Source organism: Dunckerocampus dactyliophorus, chromosome 12 (assembly GCF_027744805.1).
Source record: "Dunckerocampus dactyliophorus isolate RoL2022-P2 chromosome 12, RoL_Ddac_1.1, whole genome shotgun sequence".
NCBI lineage: Eukaryota > Metazoa > Chordata > Actinopteri > Syngnathiformes > Syngnathidae > Dunckerocampus > Dunckerocampus dactyliophorus.
The window spans coordinates 20,119,642-20,146,115 of record NC_072830.1 but is presented as its reverse complement, the minus strand read 5'-3'; the positions used below and the strand labels follow the sequence as shown (position 1 = coordinate 20,146,115).

Here is a 26,474-nt window from a genome sequence, read left to right as displayed (position 1 = left end):
TCCAGTGTTGTGTATGTGTGTTTTCCCCCACAATGCTTTGCGGCAGGGGCGGTCGCGTGTCTTGTGGTGCTGAAGCTGCGCGTCCATCAGACGTTGCCACAACACATCCTAGCGAGTATACCGCACAAGCAAGCTGTTTTTTGGGGGGGGAGTAAATTGTTAAATGTCGCCGCAATTTATTGTCGTTTTTAATTCCAAATAGTTATATCCGTAAAGCGCTAACTTTGTCTCGTGCTGCTTTTTTTCCCCGAGGCGCGCCGTCTCCCCAGTCCAAGAACCGCATCCTTTATGCACAGCACGCTGCTCCGGTCCTCCCTCACAGAGCACCATGGCCGGCTCCAGTCCCACTCACTAGGCAGTATGGAAGCCAAGCAGCACCCGATAAAGAGCCTCAAAAGCTACCCGGAGACCGGTGGCCGGAGTCTGGCAGCAGCAGCCGCCGCCGCCGCCGGAGGTGGGGGTGGTGGAGGAGACGGAGGGGGTCGAGTCGGCGGTTCCACCGAGATGGACATGGAGACGAAGATCCAGAAAGCCATCGACTTCAAGGCCGAGGGGCACCGCTGTTACAAAGAGAAGAAATTCCGCGAGGCCATAGGTAAATACCACCGGGCTCTGCTCCAGCTCAAAGGGGTGCACGTCGTCGACGGGACGACAGGCTCTGAGGTCAACCTGCTGAGCCAAGCCGCCGCCAAGCTGACCGAGGAGCAGTGGAGAGCCGTGGAGAGCACCGAGATAGAGTGCTACGACAGCCTGACAGGTGAGATGCACATCAAAAAAGGAGTAATGATGACTCCATTTCTACTTCTGGTTCATTGGGTTCATATTGTGGATTTGTCTTCAGGTGCTGCCGTAAAATACAGCATATTACAAATGTTGGGACACACCCTTTAAGCATTTATGTTTCGTTTTGCTCCTCTGATCTTAAATATCCAACTTAATAACACCCCTCTAAGGTCCAACATCAGCAACCTCTGATCTTAATAGTCTTCTAGGTTAATGGAAAGAAAAAACATCAAACATCTTATAAAGTCTTCCTATTTTCTCTCACATCTTGTGTCCCAACAATTTTGTCCATGTCTTGTAGACCAAATTGGTGCGTTTGTACACCTGACAGCATGAATTCTCAAACTGTGGTACGAGCACAACTGGTGGTACACGGGCTCCATCTAGTGGTACGCAAGAACAACAGAGATTTGTTTTGAAAAATACAGTAGTATCTTACAAATATATATATCATAGATTAAATAACCTTACAAACAGAAATGTACTGACCAAAGTTGTAATTTCATTCAAAAACAGTTTTCCTTTGCTGAAATATAACTCCCCTCTTTGCCATGAGCAAATATGAGTACAGTAGTCCTCGCTATTATAATGGACGCACCCATAAAAAGCCCTAAAAATGCCTGTGTTTGATACTCTAAAACCTGCAATATGCCTTTCACCAGTATTACACACATTTAAATGTAATTTTTCACATTACATAAATACAGCCATATAGCACTGTACTTATAAAATGTGTACTTACACATCACGTCTTGTCAAAGCATCTTCCTGCTTGATAATCTTGAGTGAAATAACTTGTGTGACAGCCGCCTCTGCCGGATTCATAGCTGCACCGCTCCTTTTTTTCCCTGCTGATACCACTTTCTATATAAAGGGATAGTTTGGATTTTTTGACATGAAGTTGTATGACATCGTCATACATCGTCATACATCGTCCCCATCAGCGTTAAAGTCCGATAACAGCGACTTACCCCCCACTTGGTCTCCTAAGTCCAGTTCTGGTCAGATTTCCGTGATGAAGTACGTAGTTCCGCTTAGTTGCTGGGGAAGAATTAAGCAAAGAGTTTGGCTTCTCAAAACAATATGCGTTCAAAAGATGAATACATTTACGTCACAAAAATGCCTTCTCAAAGAAATCAGACCTCACAAAACGCTTGGCGTTATATCTGTCTCCCCGCCGTATCCTTGCGCACTGTCGCCTGTGCGTTCATGTGTATGTGACGAAGACGCTCGCATCTACTTCAGCGACGGAGCGCCACGGCCAACTTGTTTACGTATGTGTTGCACAGCGGAAGAAGATGTGAGCGAAATCTGACCAGAACTGGACTTAGGAGACCAAGTGGGGGGTAAGTCGCTGTTATCGGACTACAATGCTGATGGGGATGTCATACAACTTCATGTAAAAAAATCTGAACTATCCCGTTAAAAAACTGCCAACCGGCAGTTTTCTATGCGGGTTTTCTATGCTCTAACTACGAAAATATTCCATTTATTAGCATTGACTCCTATAGCGCAATAAACCGCTATAAACGAGGGACGACTGTAAGCCATTTATGGTCCGCTAACTACACCCACTTTTCTCACCAACCATTCCAACATCAAAATGTTCAGCTCATTCAGGACATGCAGGCTACTATCGGGACTTTTCTAAAAATTGCGACATTTTCCGTAATTCAACATTTTCTGTGGCTGAAACTGAAACTGAACTGAACTGAAAACGATGGGGGACAATTTCAATGCCGCCCCCTGTTGGTGGAGATTCTTTCTACATTTCACGTGACATGTGACATTCTGCTTTGATCCTCGTTGAAGATTTCGACACATTTCTTGGAGATTTCAACATTCACCCTGTATTTCAGTTTAGTGTCCGCTTTTCTGCAGTCACACACAATTTCCGCTGAAATTGCCTCAACTCATTAAGTTTGTTGTCACACTTCTTTATAAATTCAGCCGAAACCACTCAGTTTGTCACGCGTCTTTTGAGGGTGCGTAGTTTTACTTTATTTGAGTTGTTTTCTTGTATTATATAGTGGTCAGCTTCTTTTTATATTTGTTTGACACTTCCTAATAAACATATTGCCTACCTTTTAGGTATTGTACTGTAGTAGTATGATAAGATGGTGCAGGTGTACCTAATGTCTAGTACTCCCCTGAGGAGTCAGATAGAGGTCTCTTTACAGCCCATCACATATAAGACATCATTACCTGTGGGAAGATTGTGTGTGTGTGTGTGTGTGTGTGTGTGTGTGTGTGTGCATGACAGATGCTCTAGTTAGTATCTGTGCTGCCATGATGCACTGAAGGTCGACTTTAGTGAGGCCGCTGTGGCATAAAGCAAGTATGTGGAGGTGGTGCGGGGTGAAGGAGATTTAAGGAGAGCATTGGGATAAGGCGATAGATGGAAGCGAATCGGTCAGTAACATGCAGGAAAGGAAAAACGAGGAGCAGTGGAAGAGGAAGAAGAGGGGGAGGGGAGCGCCACACACACGACAGGGGGCCATATTTACCATAGCAACCATCACTGGGCCTCGTCCCTCTTGTTGTAGTTAATAGTGCTCCTCATAGCCTTCGCTCAGTGCTTCATTTGCTTGTTCATCCTGACTCCTGACGGCCATTTTCACTCCCAGCTCCCATTTTTAAAACACTTTTATTAGCAAAACAGTGCAAATCAACCATTGATGTACTGTAGCTTCACTTGTCACCCCATTAGCTACACCTGTATTCATTCATTGTATGTACTGTATATTCCAATGGTATATTTGCATTGCCTTGTACGGGGTAAACAGAACAGGAGAGAGCACAGTTCCCTGCAGTGCTCCTGTACATACTCAATGTATGAATGGACATATACTGTATACTGTATGCTATATCAGGGGTGCCCATTACGGCAATTGCAAAGGTAGTGTGGGTCTCGTGTCACCCATATTATAATCGTCACTTTGTAGATGTCATATGACATCAGTCAGCTGACATTAAGCCCCCTCCTGATTCGCTCTTGTGCCTCGGCGGCAAAAAAAGTGGAGAACAGATGTCAGCAGCCACACACGGATAATGCACCTTTCATCTTTATCTTTTCATCTTTATTATTCAGATTATGGATAAACGAACTCGGCGGTAAGATGCCTATATCTATAACAAAAGTCATCTGTTCACTTGTAGCGGCTAGCTACGTAGAAAATAAATCATTTGTCAAACTACTATTTCATTATGAAATGGAAAATGTGCCCATTGCTGAAAGCTTTTTAATACCTTGCCTTGTCTTCGGCTGCATTGTCTTTTGCATAATCATTTTAATTTCTTGTATAAAATATCTGGAATGTTTGATAGCAAATGCTAACTAACTAAACGTAATAAGCGCATGCATAATGAACGCTATGTAGCTATTTTCACTGACATACTACTCAGTTTATGTACATAGCAGTCCGCCTCCCATGCAGCCCACCACCACAGCTTCAAAAAATCCTAAGGGAAAACCTGTGGGTGGTATTGTTTCATCCCAAGAAAAGACAAAAGACAAATTGTAGCTGTGTCATCATAAATTGCACAGAAGCAGGACTGACTTGCTCCAGCTTCCGCTCACTCTGATCTCCTGCCTCAAATGTTCCTTTGTTCCTCCCGACTGCCCCGATCCGGGAATGAGTCATGAGCAGCGCCGCTCGCAGGATGGGATTATTGGAATTGTTTGTTTCGTAACAAGAAAAAGAAAACAACACCTTTTTTGTATGAACTGATCCGTTTGCATCATGACGACAATGATGCGGCTGCAGCATGTCATGGCTACATTCAAGGACGATGGAAAATAGCTGCTGATTTGAAAAATACTTTATGAGTTTGAGCACAGTCTTTCCACCTCCGATTTGATTGTATTTTCAACAGCGTTTCCCACAGGAAAGAATGGAAATAGAAATAATGTATTCCAGCGTCAAAGTGCTGCTCTCATGAAACAGCTCAGGTTTGACGTAATTTTAAGTGTAAAAAGAAGTTAACACCTCATATAATATGAATGAAAGTAGAGCGGTCGCTACAAACGCTACTCGCGCTTTGATGTCATGTGACGGACGCAGTGTCAAATGGTGCAGCGGGGTGCATGCTTCAGTCATTAATACCAACCGCGCCTCAGATTCGCTGAGGTCTTGCGTGAGGTCTCACAGAAGGTCGGAGGTCTTCCTGATGGTGAAAATTGGCAGTATGGTGGCACATGTGATTTGCATATCTGCATCACAGCCAGGTCGTTTTGGGTTCAAGTCCTGCCTGGGATGTCGACTATTAAAATTGTAGTTTTAAAAGGATTATCTGTATGGGATTTATTTGTAGTCCAAAATGTCGGTTTTCTAAAGTTAATGTCTCTAAGTCAGGGGTGTCCAAAGTGCGGTCCCAGGGAGCCATTTGCGGCCCGTGGCTGCGATTTTATCGGCCCGCAGCACAGTCTAAAAATGTAATTTAAAATTAATCAAAAGTCAAAATATGAAAAGAAGAGTTGTAATCTAGCAAGGAAAAAAAGCCATACTTTGACAATAATAAAGTAATAGTATGAAGGAAAATGTCATTTTAGTAGCATGAAGTTGAATTATTTATTTTTTTAAAATAAAAAACAATGAATAAAGTTGTAATTTTTGGAAACTTAGGTTGGGTGCAATAAAGTGAAAATATTAGGAGAAGAAAGTTGAAATATTTGGAAAATTACACAAAAAAAAAACAACAGCAGAAATGTTACCAGAGTAAAGTCAAAAATATTAAGAGAAAAAAACAGTTGCAATTTTATGAGAATAAACTTGTAAAATGAGGTAAAATATCATTTCAGTAACAATGTTGAAATAAAGAAAAAAAAATACACTATTGTTTTAAAAGATGTAAAGTTATAATTACAAGAAGAACATTTACAAGAGGAAAGCTGAACTGAAATAGTTGAAAAAAACCCCTCAAAGACAGCGCAAATGGGGGAAAAAAACTGCTGTAATTTTATGGGAATAAGGTCAAAATCGAATGAAGAACAAAAGTCGCAATTTTACAAGAATAAACTCGTATTATGATGGAAAAAAAACTTGTTTTTAGTAGCATTTCACCTATTTTAAAGGTGAAATGCATTTTTTTCTTGAGCTACATACTGTATACTGTCTTAGCATATCTTAGCATATCAAAGTGGCCCTTGCATCCTTTCATTTTTCAGTATGTGGCCCTCGCTGGAAAAAGTTTGGACACCCCTTCTCTAACTGAATGGAGAGAATGAAGTGGAGAGCTACAGTAATATAAAGATCGCTCGTAGAGTAAAGTTCGCTGCTGTTACTGTTATTTTATTTTAGCACTTATCTCATTCAAGTCTTCACAGAGGTCATTAGTGAACCTTTCAAACCATGACATAACAAAACAGCATTGCCATTGAGAACATCTGTTTGGACCATAGTGCAATTAAAGAGGAACTGCTGTGAGATGCTAACAATACTCCGTAGCAGCCTCAAGGAGCCACCTGGGCTATTTTTTTAGGAGTCAGCCTGCATGTGTAACACCAGGCTTCCACAGTCTGCTGCTGCAGTCCACCGTATGCTTGCATATGCATAAGCAGAAAACCCCTCCCTTTCATCTCCAGCCAGCTCCCTCACCAGGAGAGCTCATGAGATAAAAGAAGAAGAACCAGTGATGAAAGCAGAGAAGAAAATGATGTTTTTTGAAAGGGGTAAAGCATGGACACGGTGGCTACACTGTGAGTTGGGGCGGATGGGCTGGGGTTTGTCCATACGTCTGCCATAGAGCATGATGGAAAGCTTCTGTGCCAGGGCTGCAGATGGCACGGTCAGGACTGGCGCTCCCTCTACTGTACTCACACTGTAGGATGGTCTGTCCAGTCTTGTCTTCACCACCTCCCTCCATATTAACAAGATTTGGAGTATGAGGGAGGGGACGTAGGGGCTAAAATAAGATGTATTGAATATGATGGGACTATCCTCAGACCAGGAAGGATAGGGACAAGTCAAGAAAGAAGGGAGGAAACCATCATGACCTCTAACGAGTAGTGTTGATGGTAGCATGTTTATTAAATGAGTGCGGTTGCAGTAACAAGGTGGATGCCTGCAACAGTAACAGTTCCTTTTTGCTGTTGAACTAATTTGGCATTTGCTTATACAACATGTACATGTCCACGTTTTGCAACCTATAAAAAACAGGGAATTATAAAATTGATCACGATAACTTGGTCAGCATGTGTTACTCCCCTCACCATGATTGGGTTTCTGTCATTGGCTGGCTTTTCAGCGACTCTTCATGCATCACCGGGCGAAATAAATGTCATTGATGTGGCTCAGTGTGCAGACATGTTAGGCACGTAAAGCCTGGCAAATAAATGTTAGCGTTCGTCACTTCAATTGACAGAGTAACATTATTTGGACAAAATATGTCAGTTGCATCATCTTTATATTTATTAACATTTCTAACGCTACCGTAAAACATGTCACGTGTGATAAGGTACAAAAGGTCAAGGGCAAGTAGGCCTGTTAAGATTTGTATAATGGTGATTGTTGTCATTACAAAGGTCAAGTTTAATGTCATATTTTAGAAATTTCTGATGAAAGTAACTCAAAAGTAACACAAACTTGCATATTACAATTCAGAGACAGTAATACCGGGAGAAGCTAGTACTGTAAATGCTCTACTTATAACTGCGGCACCTCAAAAAGGAATCCCAAAAAAATTATTTTTAACCTTTATAATGATTTGGAGTGCATGAGAACGCGGCCTCTCCAACCACACGGTCATTAGTGAACACATACCTGTATATTGCACAACACAGCGGCAACAAAACCAACGTCGTAATAGTAATTAATGAGTAATAGTAATTGACAGCGGGGGTTATTTGCCTTTGTAGACCATGTACCAAGCGACTACAGGACTACATTATCCCCGATGATGTTTGTTTATGAGCAGTGTGGCATGCAACAATCCAGGGGAAATTATTGATACTGCAGCCCTGCTGACTTGCTTGAGAGCCAATATACAAATAAATACAAAATCACAAGATTACGTCATCGGTGAGGCCGGGAGAGGCCGGGGCAAAAAGAGAGAGAGGAGGAGGAAAGCAGAAATAGAAATGGCAAAAACAATATTCTTTCTTATTCGCTTAGTGGTGTTGTAGTAGTGCTTTTTAGACATTTTACTGGCGGGGCTTTATTCAAACAAACATTTAACATGAGCTCGTCACAATAGTTTAGTAGTAGCCATCAAAGAGAGACCATACTCCGCCTACGTAAGCTGTCACTAATGACCATCTGCTAATGCTATTTGACATATCAAAAACCCTGGGTGCTGCAGTAGAGGTTGTGCAATAAACCAACTGGCTGTTTTATATTCACAGACCTAAAGCTGCGCATCTATTCAAAAATAAGAATCCCAATCTTTTCCCAGCACAGATTGTGCCGGCCTGTCAGTGAACGCCTCGTCACGCTTGCTGCCAGTTGACAGTGACAATTTAGAGACCCTTTGCACGCTTCATACAGCACATACATTTGGACTAAAAACAGCCTTCTCCCTACTGTTTGCTTTCTTTCAAGTAGGGACGGCTGTGATAATTGCTAAGAAGTCTGTCATTGTGTGGAATTGATTGGTGTGTCTTAAAGCACTTGAGGCAAAACGGACTGCATTGCTTGGCTGCAACCAGTTGACTGTTGATTCAGTCTTAACCAGTCAAAATCAAGCACCCTAAGTTTGGGAACCCCTGGTGTCGAGATTAGCCAAGCAATGTGTGCCATAAAACTCACAGCAAAGACTGATGATAATCTGTAGTGTCCACATACTGTATGACACCAGCACCAGTCCGATAATGGCCCAGCAAGCAGATGACCTCAACAAAAGGCTTTTTAATGCTTTATTGAATTGCACTTATGTACTATTTGAGGGCCGGCTTTCACTCACAATATACTGCAGCTGTTTCAGCTGTTGGACACTAAAGAGAATACAGTAGGTCCCCGCTGGTTGGCCCTGCCAACGAGGTGTCCCTTATTTATTTTTCCAAAAGTTGCCAACCTTGCCAGTTAATTTACAGATTTGATTTTATTATTACTGAATAGTTGTTGTTGCTGACAAACTGGTGCTCCACACTTCAGCCCATTAGTAGACAGTGAAGCACAAATGAGCTAGTTTGCCAAACCACATTAACTCCTGAAGAGGACGAATGGAGACAAACGCCCTAGAAGAAGGAAAGAGGGCGGTATTGGAGTTATAATGTATGTGACGCCACCAATGAGGCCTTCCAGGAGCCAGGGACAGAAACAGGGTGGATAGAGAAGACAGTTGATATTTATTGTCTGAGTATCTATTTATTAGTAATACAGCGAAAATGAGAGTTAATGGTCAATATTTACTTTACAAGTCGATTTTGGTGTACGCCCCTAAATTTTCTCCTTGCGCTCTGAAAATTTTAAGTTAGGGGCCACTGTGCTCCTAGTGAAAGACATTAGTCTGGAGCCCTGACATTCTACGTGCTGAAAGCTACACGAGAGGAGAGCATTAGAGGATTCAATGATGAGCCACTTCCTCAATCGTATAAATATTTAAGGAGCTGAACATTAATCCTGAGTCAGCAACTATTTTAGGAGTGGTGCAAATTGATGAGAGGTTATTTTTGGTGTTACCTCTTGCCAATAAAAGTTTGTCTGTGTCCAAATGTCAGCGGCATTTCTGCTTTTAGATTCTGCTACGATGGTCTGTTGACAGCGGAAGCATTTTAGGGGGAGCAATGTACAGTATTGTCCCAGATCGTCACATACGAGCAGTCTAAACCCCTCAAGAGTATTTCTCCTCTTTTTCGTTTGCCTGATTGGGACTCTTTAGGTAAACAACAAGCACACAGCGACCTCAGACGTCTCGTGCAGTCAAACAAGAAAAAGACTGAAAAAAAATTAAGCTCTTCATACCCTCAGGAACTGCACAAAACAAATGTATAATTAAATATACGATTAGCTCTTTTCACAACCCTGAAATAGGAAATGCTGCTCTAAAGTGTAACAAAAGTAAACTAACTAAATTGCAGTCACGTTTTACTGTAATGCAGTAATTTAAGGCATTAACTAATGAAGTTTTGGGATTACTACTCATGTTAGAAATTCAGTTACAATGCATTTTAATCTTGTGGTGAACACACGCTGTCTTTACCTCCAAACATTCCAACACCTATAAAAAGCATCCTGTTGGATTTTTTGTAATTTCATGAACTCAGTCAGCAGTATTAGTCCTGCGGGCAGCAGTGGCTCAGGAGGTAGCGCGACCATGAGGTTGGTGGTTCGAGCCTCGCTTCCTCCATTTCAGTCACTGTTGTGTACTTGGGCAAGACACTTGACACCCACCTTGCCTTCAGTGCTTCACACACTGGTGTATGAATGTGAATGGTGGTCGGAGACGAGAGAAGAGGCGCAAATTGGTTGCTGTGACTACAGATGTACATTACCACCACCGGTGTGTGGCTGAGGACTGAATGAATAATGGGTTTACTGTGAAGCGCTCTGGGCTTCTTGAAAGGTGCTATATGAATTGCATTCATTACTATTAGTCCTCTACTTCCTGCGCTGTCATTGGGTGACTTGATGTGTCATTGGGTGAAATGATAGCAGCACCGCTGATTGGTCGTGACGTCAAATCAGTGTGTCTGTACGTGTTCAACAAATACGTGGTTGTCGACAGTTTTTTGTTTAGTTTTAGTTAATTGTTTTTAGTTCATTTGGACAAAATATAGCGACGTAGACAATGGCAAAGTATATCATTTTTATTTATATTTCAATGAATTAAGTAATGCTCGATATTGGTTTTTCTACTCAATATCCAATATGCCGACACTGTCCAGCACTTCATTACCAATACTGATGTCAACTGCCACCAATATTAGTGTCCCAAAGTCAATGGCAAAGTATGAAACGCTGGTCTAATACAATCAGTGAAATTGCTGGTCGTTTGTTATCAATGTGCTGCAGGTACAGTTAGCTATGTGTGGCTCCGACCCAACCAGCAACCCGACCTCAGATAAGTGGAAGAAGATGGATGGATGAATGGACGACACAAAAGGATTCTTATTATATTAGAAGTATTGAAGGAAGATGCTGTTCCCTGCCTCCTTTGAATAACCAGCGCTTAACAGTCATTGCAAATTGCATATTTACAATCCAAAGGCAAAATACTGAGCTTGCAAGCTTGGTGCTGTGTGGAGCACGGGCAGTTTGATGAGGATTCACTCGCATGCCGATATCAATGTCGACAGAAAAAAACTTCACTGATATGATTTTTAAAAAACTCATCAGTATCAGCCGATATAATCGGGCATCCCTAGTATTAAGCTATAAAAACCCAACTGTGTTAGATTTTGTGAAAAAGAGCAAACGTTTAATAGAAAGTAGGCCTATTAAAATTAGTATAATTTATAACGTGTTGTTTTGGCACTGTTGTCTCGTTAAATGCCATCGGTGTATTCAAGTTTAATGTCGTACTTTCCATATCTGCTGTCGTTTTTGCGGAACTAACAGAAAATGTATGCAGGAGTAGTGTAATTATGTAATAGTAATGTAAAAATAATGAAGTAATGATACTACTGGTTAGGTCCGGTCCTCCTGTGAATGTTGCTGACTGGCTCAGTGTTGCGACATTACCACTTAGTGTGTGTACATGTGTACAAACCAGCAGCAGCAGAACAAGAAGAAGGCTCTTAAATTGCCGTGGCCAAATGTGGCAGCTGTACGATGATTCCGAGTCGTGGCGGCATCATGACTTCATGATAACGAACAGCATTGCTTTGGGTGGAGCTATTCTTAGCTGGCCTTCGGTTCTGTCCGAGAGTTGTGACGTCACACAAAAAAAAGTACAAAAAATCATTTTTGTGATGTGATTTTGCGCTGTTCCTTTGTCCATTTCAAAAGCATGTGGTAGATTTTCTGCTGAGGTCATTTGATCATGCACTTTCTGCTCACACTGTATTGGCTAGTTGCGTTGTGTTGGAGAAGAGAGGTGACCTGGTAGGTGAGCACGGACCGTGAACCACAAAAGCAACACGAATGCGTGAGGAAATGAGGGCTTGCTGTTAGGCGGAGAGATGGCTCTCTCTCGGTGGTATCTTCCTGCAGAACTAATTACAAGGTGATGGACAGCCGACTAATCACCGGGGCCAGGAGTGCCTTAAAATGAGCTGGATTGTGATGTCGCGCCTGGTGAGATGAGTCCATAGAGTGAGGGCAGGCTTCGTGTACAGAAAAGGAAATGAGCAAAATAGGAGAATAAACACATCTCTTTCCTCTGGGGGGATGTTTTTCCCTCCTCTGTTAATGGATTCTGTTCCCTCATTGCCTCAATCTTTCACTGCTTGTCTCTCTTATATCAGCTTTTTCCCCCTCCCAGGCTTTAACTGTGCTCAGCTTTAATGAATACAGGGAGACATGATACTTAAGGCTACCCACTGGGGTTCCTGAGCAAGTGTTACCCTCTTTGCACAACCACACAACCAAGGTAGTCATACGGTCACGCAGTCATCCAAGCTAGGGTTATTTCCATTGAATACATTTTCCTGTGTTTTGTCCACCTCTCTTGAAATCCTCAAGCTGATTACATGGCGGCCCCCACAGAGTCAGCCAGCGTTGCAGCATCCCATTAAACCTCGGCTCATTCTTCCATCCCGGCGTTCACATCAGGTTCCTCATTAAGACGAATCTCCCTGCCTCGTCGGCGCCGCACCTTCCCTTTGTGCGGCGTCACATCTCATTAGTCGTCTTCTTTCATAGCAAAACGCCACATTTCTAATCAAAAGCAAAGCAATCGCCAAAGCGTATCTGATATATCGTCTCGTCATTGGGGGAGAAATTACCTCAACCATGGAGGTCAGAGTTCAGGAATAAGCCAACAAGGGCAGGCATTAATCCTCAATTGTTGGCATTGTAATGGGGGGCTTCAACCATCAGTTATTGATCTGATGCTGGTGTAAAAACTGCCAAATACAGTGGATCCTTCAAATTCTAAACCAAAGGATGCTGTTCCCGTGTCAAGCTGTCACCCTCATAAAACCGTTTTATTACCTAAAAGATATATATTAACTGTACAGTCAACATAGTTAACATTCTTGAAGGCCATGCGAGTGAAAATAAGTTAATCACAGTTTGAACACATTGCCAAGGCGCCTCAACAGTTCAAGTGTTACGAAACCGATATTCCATTTTTATGCCAATATCATTTGATAATATTGGTCATTTTGCACTCTCAGTGTAATATTTTGCTTCACTTCAAGGCTCTTTTGTGGGAAAATACTGCACGAGTGAAGTAGCTACTGTAAATGAGACTGCTGTTGTTTTTAACTCCACTGTGAACATCAGCTTTACAGCTGCCACACATGCTATATACTGTATGTTCAGGCAGCGTGTGTTGTTTACTGCCACACACAGTGGGCTGTGCCCCACCTGATCCAGTGGTCCTGTATTGTATGTCATTATCACACCCTTAATGCATCTCACCACACTGCACTTTCTCTGGCATGACATCCATCTGCCTAATGGACCAGCAGGGCGCAGTGGGCCAGTCATCACTTGTGCTCAAGGCTTGTACATGCACGCTTGTTTTTTTGGCAGGGTGGACTTTGAAGATTTTTTGAGACTTGTGAATCAGAGTGAATCATATCCAACCTGCGCGTGTGTTTTTGTGGAAACCTTGATTCTTTCGTCTATAGTTGTGTGACATTATGCAAATTATCACCACTTACAGGGCTGTAGTGTCACAGTATGATATTTTTTTTCGCCTTAGTTTTGTTATGGATTTGCTCCGATACTGACGCGAATACAAGACTGAAAGAACAAGTCTGAAAAAAATGGGTGGTTTTATATTCGGAGTCTAAAGATTTATACAGGCAAACCAACAGGTGTCACCATCTCAACTTCTCCCCAAGCGAGTTCAAGCTTTTCTTCCTGTCACTCACATACACCATTGACCCAAAGAAGGTTGTTAGCAAGTTAGCAAACAACAGAGGAGGAGATATGATGCTAATTTTAAGACAATAGTGATCAGTGAAGCATGAAATATGATATACTTTTTATTGCGATCTACAATATACCCATGTTGAAAACATTTTTTGTTTTTTAAAGGCTTGATTTTGTCTTTCTATTAGGGTCAATACGGTATTTAGGAGATGTGACGCTACTGCTATATGGAGTTATCGTTTGTCCTTTTGTGTGCTACTATGTGTGGGTGTGTGACTGCAAGATATAGCCTGGCCTTCTGCATTTGTGCCAACCCACTGCTGAAGCCTCTCAGCCATTAGGCAGCACAGACTGTAACAAAATCCCCCTGAAAGCTACGCTCATGTCCACTAATGAGGGGCAGGATGGATGGGTGTGTGCACGACAGTTGTAAAAACAAATAGACCAGTAGAGTCTGCAGCAGAGTGTTCAGTATATGACTGTGTGTTGGAAGCGATTCCACCTGAAATTCTGCCCATCTGTATTGATGCCTTCCTGCATAGAGGCTTGTAAGAGTTGACCCAACAGATTGATATGACGCTGAAGGTATCGGTTAAACAAAAACACGATTGATATCTACTGCCGTGTCCCGAAGCGCCACATATAAGAGAATAGACCAGCATTTTCATCTAGCAAACAGCATGCAGCATTGACCACCAAACACCAAAACACTTTGATTGATATCGACTCTCTCCGTTCCCTCACGTCCATGCTGAATTATTCAGCATTATGCACTTGCATTGTTGACGGGCACAATCCACAATGTGCTACTCAGTGGATATTTTGAAAATCACTGTAATAACACAGTGAGGATATTTTAGCTTGATGATAGGACACACTACTACACCAAAGTATCATACAATATGAAATGATGTGATAGAACGCAGTACAGTACAGTCCATGGCAATACATTAACATATTCTACAATAGTTATGGTATGATATTCTACTTTGTACCGTTAGACACAGTATCTCACAAAAGTGAGTAGACGACTCACATTTCCGCAAGCATTTTATTATACTGTATCTTCTCAAGGGATAATAATAGAGAAACGAAACTTGGATCAGAGTAGTCAGTGTACAGCTTGTATAGCAGTATAAAGGACCAATGTTATCTAGTACTCTTGGGCATGGAATTCTCCAGATCTGCATAGGTTGTTATTGGAATCATCTTCCACTCCTCTATGATGACATCACAGGTGGAGCTAGTGGATATTAGACTCTTTGCGCTTCTTCACCTTCCTTCCGCTTGAAGATGCCCCACAGGTGCTCACTTAGGTTCAGGTTCAGGTTTGGTCGCTCCATCACCTTCAGCTTCCTCAGCAAGGCACATGTATTCTTAGAGGTGTGTTTCCACTCCTTATCACGTTAGAAAACGGCCATGCGGCCCAGTTTCTGCTTCAGAATGTCCCAGTACATGTTGGAATTCATGTTTCCCTCAATGCACCGCAGCTCACCAATGCCAACAGCACTCATGCAGCCCCAGACAGTGACGTTACCGTCATCATGTCTGACTGTAGGCAAGACACAATTATTGTGGTAGTTCCCTATGTTGCCAGATATTTAGACAATAATGGCTTGTGTTGATTCATTTTCAGTAGATAGTAAATCTATGCTGTTATACAAAATGTACACAAAGTTATATCCAAGTTTCATTTCTACAGTATAGTCCCTCGATAAGATATACTGTGGGCTCCAGACTGCGACTAAATGGTCGCATTTTGCGACTAAAATATGACACATTACGAGTAAATTTTTCATCTAAACGCACATGTGCGAACAGATAAAAGTACGCTCGTTGACAAAGGACGCACAACAATCATGGAAAAAATGATTAGACCACCCTTGTTTCTTCAGTTACTTGTTCATTTTAATACAACTAAAGGTACCTTTGTTTGGACAAATATAACAATGATAACTAAAATAGCTCATCATTATATTTGTCCAAACAAATGTACCTTTAGTTATACCAGGTATTAAAATGGATCAATAAACTGAAGAAACAAGGATGTTCTAATCATTTTTATTATTATTATTACAATTGAAATGTTGCCAGTCACATAAAACACAAATAGCTCACCTCTCCTTTATGTTTCTTTCGTTTTGTCAAAGTAGCTTTAATAGTGCTGCGAGTTGGGTACACCTGCGCTATCATAAACCTGGACACTCTGACACGCTCTGTGATCTAGCCCGTGTGACAGTGTGTTTATGTTCCCTTTTGATGCCTTAGGCCCTGTTGGTTTACTCTTATTTTGTCGTTGCTTCCTGCTTTGCCCTGTTTGGTATTCTCCTGCTTTATGTTAATCACTCGCACCTGTTGCTAGTTTCTGTTTCTCTTCTATTTAGTTCAAGTGCGTGCTCCGTTTGTCAGCGCATTGCTTATTGTCCTTGAACTGCTCTATGCTGTATCCCTGCCGCTGCACTGCAGCTACTATTATTAAAATATATTTTTATCTGCATTTGGGTCCTGCTCTCTGCATCCTTGGGGTTGTCGCCACGACACCGCGATGCTCAAACGTGACACACTCACTTTATACTGTTTTATATTTTCAGATTTTTATGAGAAAGATATTTAAATCGTTATTTTATTCGGTTAATTGTGTTATTTTTAACAACAAAAATATATTACTGAACAATTAATTTCCCATGTATTAGTATTATTCTAAAACAAGCATCAAATTACACAATTAAAGGCAAAAAAACCCTCAAAAAAACAGGTGGTTGTCCCGTATTTACTTTTGCAGAAGCCAGCAACCTATCAGCTAAATTGTGGATTTTATTTTCTTATTTATTTAATTGTATTTATTATTAAATATTTTTTGTTGCTGACAAGCCTTTGCTCCACACTTCAGCCGAGTAGTTGACAGTAACATTCAAATGAGCTTGTTTGCCAAATGGTCTTTCATTTGTATAGCGCTTTTCCACCTCCAAGGCACTCAAAGCGCTTTGACACTGCTTTGCAAGCCGATTTCGGTGCCATAAATTTTCTCCTAAAATTTTAAGTTGGGGCCACAGTTAAAAAAAAAAGTTAGTCTGGAGCCCTGAAAATGCTTTCTGAAATGTGAGTACTTTTGTATGCTATTATTAGTCGCACCATCCTGTCAAAGCATGAATTGTCAAGGTCATAAAAGATGGGTTTAGAAGCCTTGTCCAATCCTGGAAAAAAACTAAGGTAGCTCAATATGATCTTAAATAAAGCCTGAAACACGACTGTGTGCCTGGCTGAGCTCCTTGATGGATTCTGTTCATGTTGACCTCGCTGACCTCATCTCACACTAGCTTTTTGTACACACAGTCTTACAATGACGGGTAATGACAGGTAGGGCAGCAACAACAGCTTTTAACAAAACCCTCACACTGCATACTCCCATGATTCTCATCTCCCTCCATATTTCTCATCCCCCTCTCTCATTTTAATGCAGCCCTGTCCCTCATTCCTCGTACGCCTCCCACCCCTGTCTCACACTCCTGACTCACCCTGCCTCCCGGTTAATAGTCCTGACTCATGTTGTTCACAGAGATGTCTGTGTGTGTGTCAAGGGCAGACGGAGAGGAGAGAGGAGGGTTAAAAAAGAAGCATGACACATGAAGACGAGGGAGTACAAATGGGGAGGGAGGAGCAATTCTGATATCTGAAAAAGATTACGACACTGGCAAAATGAGGGGAGGAGAGATTGAAGGGCAAGAAGCTGAAAGTAAAAACCCACAATTGGTTACAATCAGCAGAGGAGCGGCGTATGAGCGATAAGATATCTGAGTCATCGGGGCAGCAGTCATTTAAAACCTTCTGTGGACTAAAAGCTGCGTATGTCTTTACTAATGAAGTTAATCAGAGCATTAGCTGATGGAGTTGCTGCAGGGGATGCACACTACAAGATGCATTTCGTGGATCGAAGACTACAAAGAAAAACAAGTCCTGCTGATGTTAGATAGTTGTGCAGTGAAGTAGAAAAGAGGGTCAGACAATCAGACAAAAAACTATTTTGCATACAGATTATGTGGTTAATTAAAGTACTAATGAGTGCAAACTATAGCCACAATATTAATAAACGCCTTTTCAAGTAAAAAAGTGGTTGTGTCAATATACAGCAAATTGAGTACAGCTGATTAATTGATGGTTAATCGATTACCCAATTAATCGACAACTATTTTGGTAAACGATTAATTGTTTTTTGATTTAAATATGTAAATATCCTCTGATTTCAGCCTCTCAAATGTGAATGTTTTTTTAATGTCCGTTGTCATCCATCATCACACACGAGCAGTGGCACTACTCTGAGCTTCTCCAGAATGACTGAGCTGAAACGCATTTTGGCTGCTGGTAGCCACGATTTTGATATTTCGGTCAGCACCCAGAGCTTGTGGCCATAGATGAGAGTAGGAACGTAGACTGACAGGTAAATCGAGAGCTTTGCCATGACGGTCCGGTACAGCGACCACATTACTGCCGACACAGCACCAGTTCGCCTGTCGATCTCACACTGTAGCCTTCCCTGACTTGTGAACGAGATCCCGAGATACTTGAACTCCTCCACCTGGGGCAAGACCTCGCTCCCAAGCCGAAGGGCTTTGGAGGTGCTGAGCCTCATCCCAGAAGCTCCACACTCAGCTGCAAATCTCTCCAGTCTACCCTGAAGGTCACAGTCTCATGAGGCCATCAGCATCTCATCATCCACAAATAGCAGAGATGAGATCCTAAGGCCAAAATACTTTTGTCTACATATTTTATACAGAAGAATTAACACCTTTGCATTCATTCAGTCAAGCTCAATTCATCTCTTGTTTCTACATGGCTTCTCTTTACAGTAGAATACAGAGAACATTGCTCCCCTGCCTAGGGGCAAAAACCGCTTACGCTGCTTTTTTGTCTTTTTTGGCTCGTGCAACATTACTATTGTCTATTTATAGTCCGCTCACTGGTACCCTGAGGAAGGACCGTGTGACTCTATAAAAGGAGCCATACTGATGATTGCCTCATCAGAGTTGACTCTGCAGGTAGCTATCTCCTTAATAATGAACCGCCTCCCTCTTTTGCTCCCCCTGCTGGTCGCAGCTTGCCTGTTGCAGTCGGAGCTGGTCAACTATGAAAGAGTGAAGGAGTACTGTCTCAAGGTTCTGAGTCACCAGAGAGACCACTTCAAGGCCATGTACCGTGCCGGCATTGCCTTCTACCACCTGGGAGACTATGAATGTGCCCTACGCTACCTGAGAGATGCCAAGAGCCGTGAGCCCACAGGTGATGATGGGGTGGGTGGGGTGATACAGTGACAAGTGGACGGGTGAGGGCAACTACAACTCCAATGTGGCCTGCAATGAAAAGATATTATCCACCTGCATAGATGCCCACCTCCTGGCCACATTTCTCACCCAATAATTAAGGATAATGTGTTTTTAAATTAATTTAAAAGTGAAAAAAAAATACTGAATTGGCACCTTATTTTGAATTCAAGACCGGCATTTATTGGGTTCTTTTTTTTTATCATCCTGCTTAACAAACAAATCAAACACATCTTCTAGGTAATGGTAAAAATAAAACTCTGTAATCTAATGACGATAGATTTGACATACCCTTTATCATTTTTCTTTTTTTTAAATGGTATATATACATTTATATTTTTATATACAAGTATAGCATCATATGATTCTATATTATTTGACTGAATTACTGATATTTTATTAATACAGTATATGTTTTGTTTTCTTATTACTTTAATGTAATTGACAAAACATTTGATGTTGTTTCAATAATTTTGTTAGTATCCATAATAATAATCAGGTAATGATAGACTTTTCTCATTTATTATTATTATTATTATTATTATTACGCTGAGAAATTTGTGCTGGGTTTAGATTATTGTGAGGTCAGTTTTCCCCTACTATTGATGTGTTGTTGTAATAGTAATTATCTTATAATAATAATTATTATTATTGTCATAACATTGTTTAATTGAATTATATATATTATATGATTTTAGTATATATATATATATTGTAAAATAAAAAATATATATTTGATGAAATTGAATACATTGATAATATTAATATTAATATTAAAGCAACGCTATGTAACAACTGATATAAAAATAACATTGTCACAATAATGGTGATGGCACACTGGCCCATAATAGGGGAGAACATCATCTTTGTCATTTACACAGCAACTGTGACTCACCTAGTGTTGTACTATAGTACTGGTGGACCAGCCAGGACATCTCCCATGCTGTGGTAGTGTCACATAAGTGCTAACGGTAATGTTGACACTGAAATAATCAGACAAAACAGGACACCTTCATGAATTATTTCCTAAGAAATGATTAAATATGCAAATTACCCTCCACAGCTAAGGGGGCGCCTTTGAGCAAAACACCATGTTAGCTTAGTGTTGCTTTAAATGAAGTTTCACTATTAAAAACATGAAACTGTGTCTCTCTATGCCAGATACCAATGTGCTGCGCTATATCCAGCTGACAGAGATGAAGATGAGCAAGAGTGGACTGCGAGAACGGGAGATCGGCAAAGAGACACAGGGCTGACCTTTGGCCTTTTTGCCCTTCTGACACCCTTAATCCCATTTTGACCCTTACCCTTGAATCCTGCCGCAACCCTACTTACAATGACAGCACAGCCACAGGACAAAGGTTTATAGGAGACAAGTGAAGGACATCTTCCTCTACTCCCACTTCCTCCATCCCCTTCCTCCTGTTTGTCCCTCAGGTGCTGTGGCTCTTCTCCCTCAAGCAAAGTGATGAAAAGAAAGTGCTGTATTATACCCATATCACAAACTCAATAATGGACATTAGTAAAGCATTTTGTTCCTGCTCTCTTTATCTTTTTCTCTGCCTTCTCTCTCTGAGGAGAACATCAGGGTGGGGAAGGAGATATTTTTGGAGGGTCTGAAGAGAGAGGTGTGCGGGACACGTACCAACAAGAGCATGGTCCAATTTAATTGTACATGCGACTCAACAGGAGGGCTCACTCAGGCCCTTTAAGCAGACTTTATCTTCTCTCTAGATTTTCAATTCATGGATAACATTTCTGGACTTTTGTTTTCCAGTTAAGGGCTAATTTGATGGGTTTGTAATCCGTTACGTTTTTTAGTCCAACTGTCAGGTATGCTTATGTTAGAAGCTGCGGTGTTTTCAGTTTGTTGTCAAAAAGCCCGCTTCCCAACCCGTCAACTGCGCCCAAGCCCCTGCCCCCACCAGTAATGATGTCACAACAGGGACATTCTGACAACACTGACTTAGTTAGAAGACGAGCACAGCAGTGCGAGTGCTGGGCCGTCACACACCATCACACACCTCTCCTTCCTCAGTTTCATCTCCTAATTGAAAACGTATCCACAAATACACTGGACACAACATTAGCTACACTTGCACAATCTAATCAAATCCAATTAAAAAAAAATCTGCCTTTACAAAGATAATTCATGCTCCCTTTTGAAGCTAGCTATTTAAGGGTATGTTTATTGTTTTAAATGTATTCGTTGTATCATTATTTTGATACATTGATTATTATGAGTATATTATATCAGAATCAATAAATATAATAATAGGCAGTCACTGTCCACAACATTATCATTATAGCTCATTTTATTTGGTCATATCTCGTACTGTTGTGGTACATGCCACTGCTGTTTGTGCAGTAGTTGGCACGGGTTTGATTCCTCACTGTCCCAACACCTAAGCCATCGGACGTCCTCTCATACCAAAAGAAGACAAGACTATTTTATTTTATATTTAGGGCTGTCAAAAATAGCGCGCTAACGGAGGTTAGTAATATATTTCATTAATTAGGTTACATTTTTTAGCGTAATTAACGCATAGACGTCATAGCAAGCCACGGCTCTGTTATGACGACAGATGGCGGCACAGCGTAGCTCCCCCCAGAGTCACACAGAGTCTGACGCTCTTTTATAACCTTATTCTTACCAGAACACATCAACAGCAGTGCAACATCATATATGTATCTCCAACTCCAAAGAAAAGACGTCTCCAGTACATTCGTCATTACAACGACACTTCCTCATTGTCAAGAGACAGACCGCGAGATGCATTCACGGACACGCCGAACATCACAGCAACGTCATCATTACGCGTGTATGGGTGGTCTAAATAAATAGAAATGCAAAGAAAATCAATAAGGGGATGTTGTTATCACTCACTTCGTAACTCTTAAAGGGGAAGTATAATTTTCTGCATTTAAGTATGCTCGAAATTCCAGAGAATTCACTCACAGTTAAAGTCTGATTCAAATATTCTGCTATTAATGAAACCATTGCTCGGTAAATAGATTTTGAGACATGCGCGTCATCTTTTAACTTGATTTAAATGTTAAGCTAATTTGGCGCTATAAATACATACAAATATATATCTAATCCTGCCCTGACATTTATCTTTCTTTCAATAAAATATAAAAAAAGTGGGCATATTTTAGACATGGTAGTGGTTTAATTTATTTTGAACATGCATACAAGTTACATTGGAATACATCACATAGTACAATTCACAGTTCCATGTGTCCAAAAGGAGTAGGAAGAAGCAAATTTGATTTTATCTTATCCCCCCCCTCCCCCCCATCCCTTTCACATCAATTGCAATACATTTGTTCACTCCCTGTATTCCAAATGTACGCTTTGCTAGTTTAAAATAAATCGGAAAAATATAAGGTAATATGATAATATGATAAGGTAATATACGGTAACATGGTGATTAATCATGATTAATTAATTTTGATTAAAAAAAATTTGACAGCCCTGTTTATTTTATTTTGTTTTGTTTGATTTTATTTTATCAATTCCATTTATGTAGTTTCATGAGAGTGGCACAATATCAGCAGTAATCTTATTTGATCTGATTAGATTATACCTAATGCTGTAGTTGGCAAATGCATGTGGCTTGCCAAAAATTGGCACGAATAGGTACCGATTTGCATTTGCCCACACAAATATGTCCAACTCCTTTCAGCGTATTAGTAATATAACAAAGTAAAAGGACATTGTATGCAAATGCAATGAACATGAGGATACAAGTCTTAAAGCAGCACGCATCAAGTCTCCTCATACTGTCAGCATGCATCTCTGGCTGCTCACCCAAAGGAGAAGAATCAACAAGCATGCAGGAACAATTGGGTCTCCATGGCCTCGGCTGAGTTTCCGCCCTCAGGGGCACCCTCGGGGTTACATGTCGCTCTCTCCATGGCACCGCTCCATCATGTTGTCGTTTTTGTCAGCCTCTGCTACGTCGTTCATGTTCAACATGTCAGACCAACCACCATCCAGAGAAGTTCTAATCCACAGTACAGTATCGCAGCACACTTGGGGTGTCACAGGCTCTCATGTCACGAGATCTTTCTCGTTCAGAAGGAAACTCCCGTGGGCATAAATTAATTACATTAATTCATTAATTAATCATACAATGAATGAAAATGAACTTGATAATTTTGCCGGCCTTAACATGTTGCCATGTGCATATCGTCTCTTGCCTCCAAACAGGCAGGAAGAGAGTTCACTCTGTGCATTGCTCAGCACCTTGGCATGTTATTTCCATAGAACAACGGCATGAACAAAGTGAGCCCTTTTCTCAGTCATCCGGTTTCTTTGTCTCAGCAGGTGGAGGACACACGGAGTGCAGAAGATTTTAACGTAGTAGAAATTAAATTAGTAGATTGCGATATATTGTCATATATTTTTTAATTGTACTTTTTAAAAAAGTAAGGTTCAAATCTCGTCTTGTCTCATTCTCGTAGACCCAATCTCCCGTATCATCTTGTCTTGTGAACTGAGTGTCTCGTGACACCCCTACTGCACGCCACAACATGGATCTTTTTTGGGGCCAGCGGAACCTCCAAAGTCGTCATCAAAGCAGTCTAATACAATATAACAACAGGAAGGAGTTTGCATACTGCCACCTAGTTGTGTTTTATAGGTTCTGTAATACAAGTTATCTGATGTTTTCTTTGATCATTTGCATGCTTGTTATTACTGGCAATTATGCTTTTAGTTACATGCTATTTAGGTTAGCACCGGGTTGTTTTGTGTCAGAAAGTTTGAACGTGGTGATTGATTTATGACCCCCTGATGTCCCAAGATGGAAGGTGAGTCGCATCTTTGACGTCTGATCAGTAATGCACACGTCAGTTACTTTATTGTTCATAATTAAACGTTATTTACTGTTATTTAGGTTATAAATTCCAACTTTCTTTGATCTCTTGACATTATGAGGTGATAAATCAATCTACATACCTTGTGATATTCCGGATCATAAGACAATCGTCACATTTTTAATGGTGTCGTTTTTCTGGGGTCATACACCATACCGTCCTTCAGGACGTCTATTTCTCGTGCAGCTGCTTATTATAATTACACATTGTCAAAAATGCTTGAAAAGGTTAATTGCGTAGCTCAAACTGTACTGAGCAGCCTGAACCCTTCCTGTGTTCCATTTTCTGTTCTATGGTTATCAATACACTTTGTTTCTCTGGTTATTTTCTTTGACGGTGACACAGAAATTGCCCAAAAAAGCCAAAGAAAAAGCAGAATCCTTGAGATCTGAAATTTTCTGAGATTTGCTGACTTTTGGGGCATGTTTTTTGTTTTTTTTAACTGCAGTCGTAGTCCAACTTGTACAAGGTTGTGGGGGTGTTTGACTTTGGAGGTTCCACTAAATGAATAGTAGATAATATGAGGCATGAGTGTGGTTTTAAAAACAAGACAAACAAAAAAAAAGCACAACAAAATAAAATAGATGAAAATAAAAGAAGAGTTGAATTTTTCAATTTTTTCTGCTTGTGTTATCTGGGCTTTTTTGATGTCATTTGAGGTACATGTTTGTCAAAGTTTTGTGACTATATAAATGTACAAAAAAAGAAAAGAAGAAAAACTTTTCTGGTTGTGAAAAGCTTTACTTTATAGACAGAATAGAAGAGCAAAAAAAAAAACGAAAAAAAAGAGAGAGATAGAAACAACTATTAGCTCCTGTGCAGAGCTGCTTTGTGACTGTGTTTTTGTCAGCATTTCCTTTAAGGAGGGATCCTGAGCTTGTGCAATGACCTTTGACCTGCCCTTCTGACCTCTCTGTGTACAATAAGACGAGCGCTAAAATTGGACTGGATGAGAACGCTGACGAACTTGTACTTCCGTCCTCGTTTTTCCTAAACACAAGAAAAAAGTCCAATATGAAGGCTGTGACATTGTTTTGCTGTATGGAGGATTTCCATCTGGCCTTGAACCTTTAGAGCTTTTCTTTCGCCCCCCCCCCCCGACTTCCAGACGCCATCACTGGGTTTTTTCCACTGCTAGCCCAGGAATGCACTACTACTGATTGGTCAGTGATCAATAAAGTTGCAGACAAAGCAGACTGATGGAGAGTTTGTGTTTAAATGCACAGTATACTGCTGTGGAAAACAAACGGAGTCACGTGTTTTTTACATCAAAAATACCAACAAATTACTCACTTTTGATTGTTTGATTGTCTTTTTTATTAATTTGGCCATTATTTTGTTGTAAAAGATAGAGAGGAGAGTGTAATGTATGTAATGTAAAAGTATTAGGGCCAAACTAAAATATGTTACAAATGATGTCAAATGATTAGAGAAAAGTTTATTTAAAGCTATTAAAGTTTATTTTTGAGCACCTTTCACAGACAAAGAAAGTCACAAAGTGCTTCACAATCATATTAAAAATCACAATAGACACACACCGTTGCCCAATCAGAAGGCTTTAACAAATACAATTTTTTAAAGGTTATTTAAGGTTTTAAAAGCATCAACAGAGTCTATTGAATGGAAAATTTTTAAATTTCTCCGCTAGGAAACTGGCAGCCAATTAAGAGTTTTTAGAATGGGGGCTATGTGTGTCCTCCTATTTGTGCTGGTCAAAAAACTTGCTGCAGAGTTTTGCACTAGTTGTAGACGAGACAGCTTTTTCTTCCCTAAAGTTTTCGTTTCTCGTCAGCTGTTTAGAGTGCTGCTCTAATGACATGTCCTTGTCAAAAATAACTCCCGATTTTCTTAGGGATGGTTTGGATGACTGGCCTAAATCACCCAAGTACTGTTTAATCCCTGGGATTGAGTCATCAGGGGCAATAATCAGTGTTTCTGTTTTGTTAGCATTTAGCTGGTCCAAATGTTATCACGTCTTATAACTGGGTTTTGGTACGTTCCTCTTCTGGGTAGTGTAATTGGAATTTGTTTTGTTTTTTGTTCACGTGTTTTGCACTTCTCGGGCACCGTATTATTCTCCTAAATACATAACCCATCATCAAGCAAAACATTTATTTTAAAAAGAAGTTGTGTGCTTTGCAATGCTGAGTATTGATTTCCAGGCTGTGCAGCGTCACTGGTTAGAAATAAAGACCACCTTTAGCACAAGGTTTGCTCTATTGTTGGAGTACAACAGCATTGCATCCTACTGAGGACATTTTCAGCCCACGCAGGAGAAACAGAGCTTCTAGAACAACAACAGCAACAAAACCCAACCTCTGACAGTTTAGAGTTGATCATTCTGAGAGAATAAATTAAAAGTGAGGCAAAAAAGACAGTCCTGTAGATCTGCACACCCACCAACTGTCAGGCAATCTGTTTACCCATTGTTAAATCCTCACTTCAAAATATTCATCATCTTAAACCAGCACATAGTCTCTTGCATGGACAGGATGTTTCCCAAAAAGAGAGAAAAAGGACAAAGTGTGCGTTTGTTTGTGTGTGTGTGTGTGTGCGCGCGCGGTCTTTA

General features: G+C 40.8%; 1 protein-coding gene and 1 long non-coding RNA gene across 2 annotated transcripts; one reads left to right on the top strand and one right to left on the bottom strand.

The window, feature by feature from the left end:
• The first annotated feature begins 50 nt into the window (after positions 1–50).
• ttc9b (tetratricopeptide repeat domain 9B) lies at positions 51–25,524 on the top strand. Its single transcript, XM_054794195.1, has 3 exons — positions 51–757; positions 18,798–18,980; positions 20,183–25,524. Exons 1-3 carry the CDS (start codon positions 289–291, stop codon positions 20,275–20,277), a joined length of 747 nt encoding a protein of 248 aa, XP_054650170.1. The 5' UTR covers positions 51–288; the 3' UTR covers positions 20,278–25,524.
• LOC129191137 (uncharacterized) lies at positions 1,470–20,070 on the bottom strand. The gene is made up of 3 exons (XR_008573148.1): positions 19,917–20,070; positions 1,755–1,824; positions 1,470–1,647 (listed from the first exon to the last, which is right to left on the bottom strand). It is a non-coding gene; the product is annotated as an uncharacterized LOC129191137 (long non-coding RNA).
• Positions 25,525–26,474: the final 950 nt, after the last annotated feature.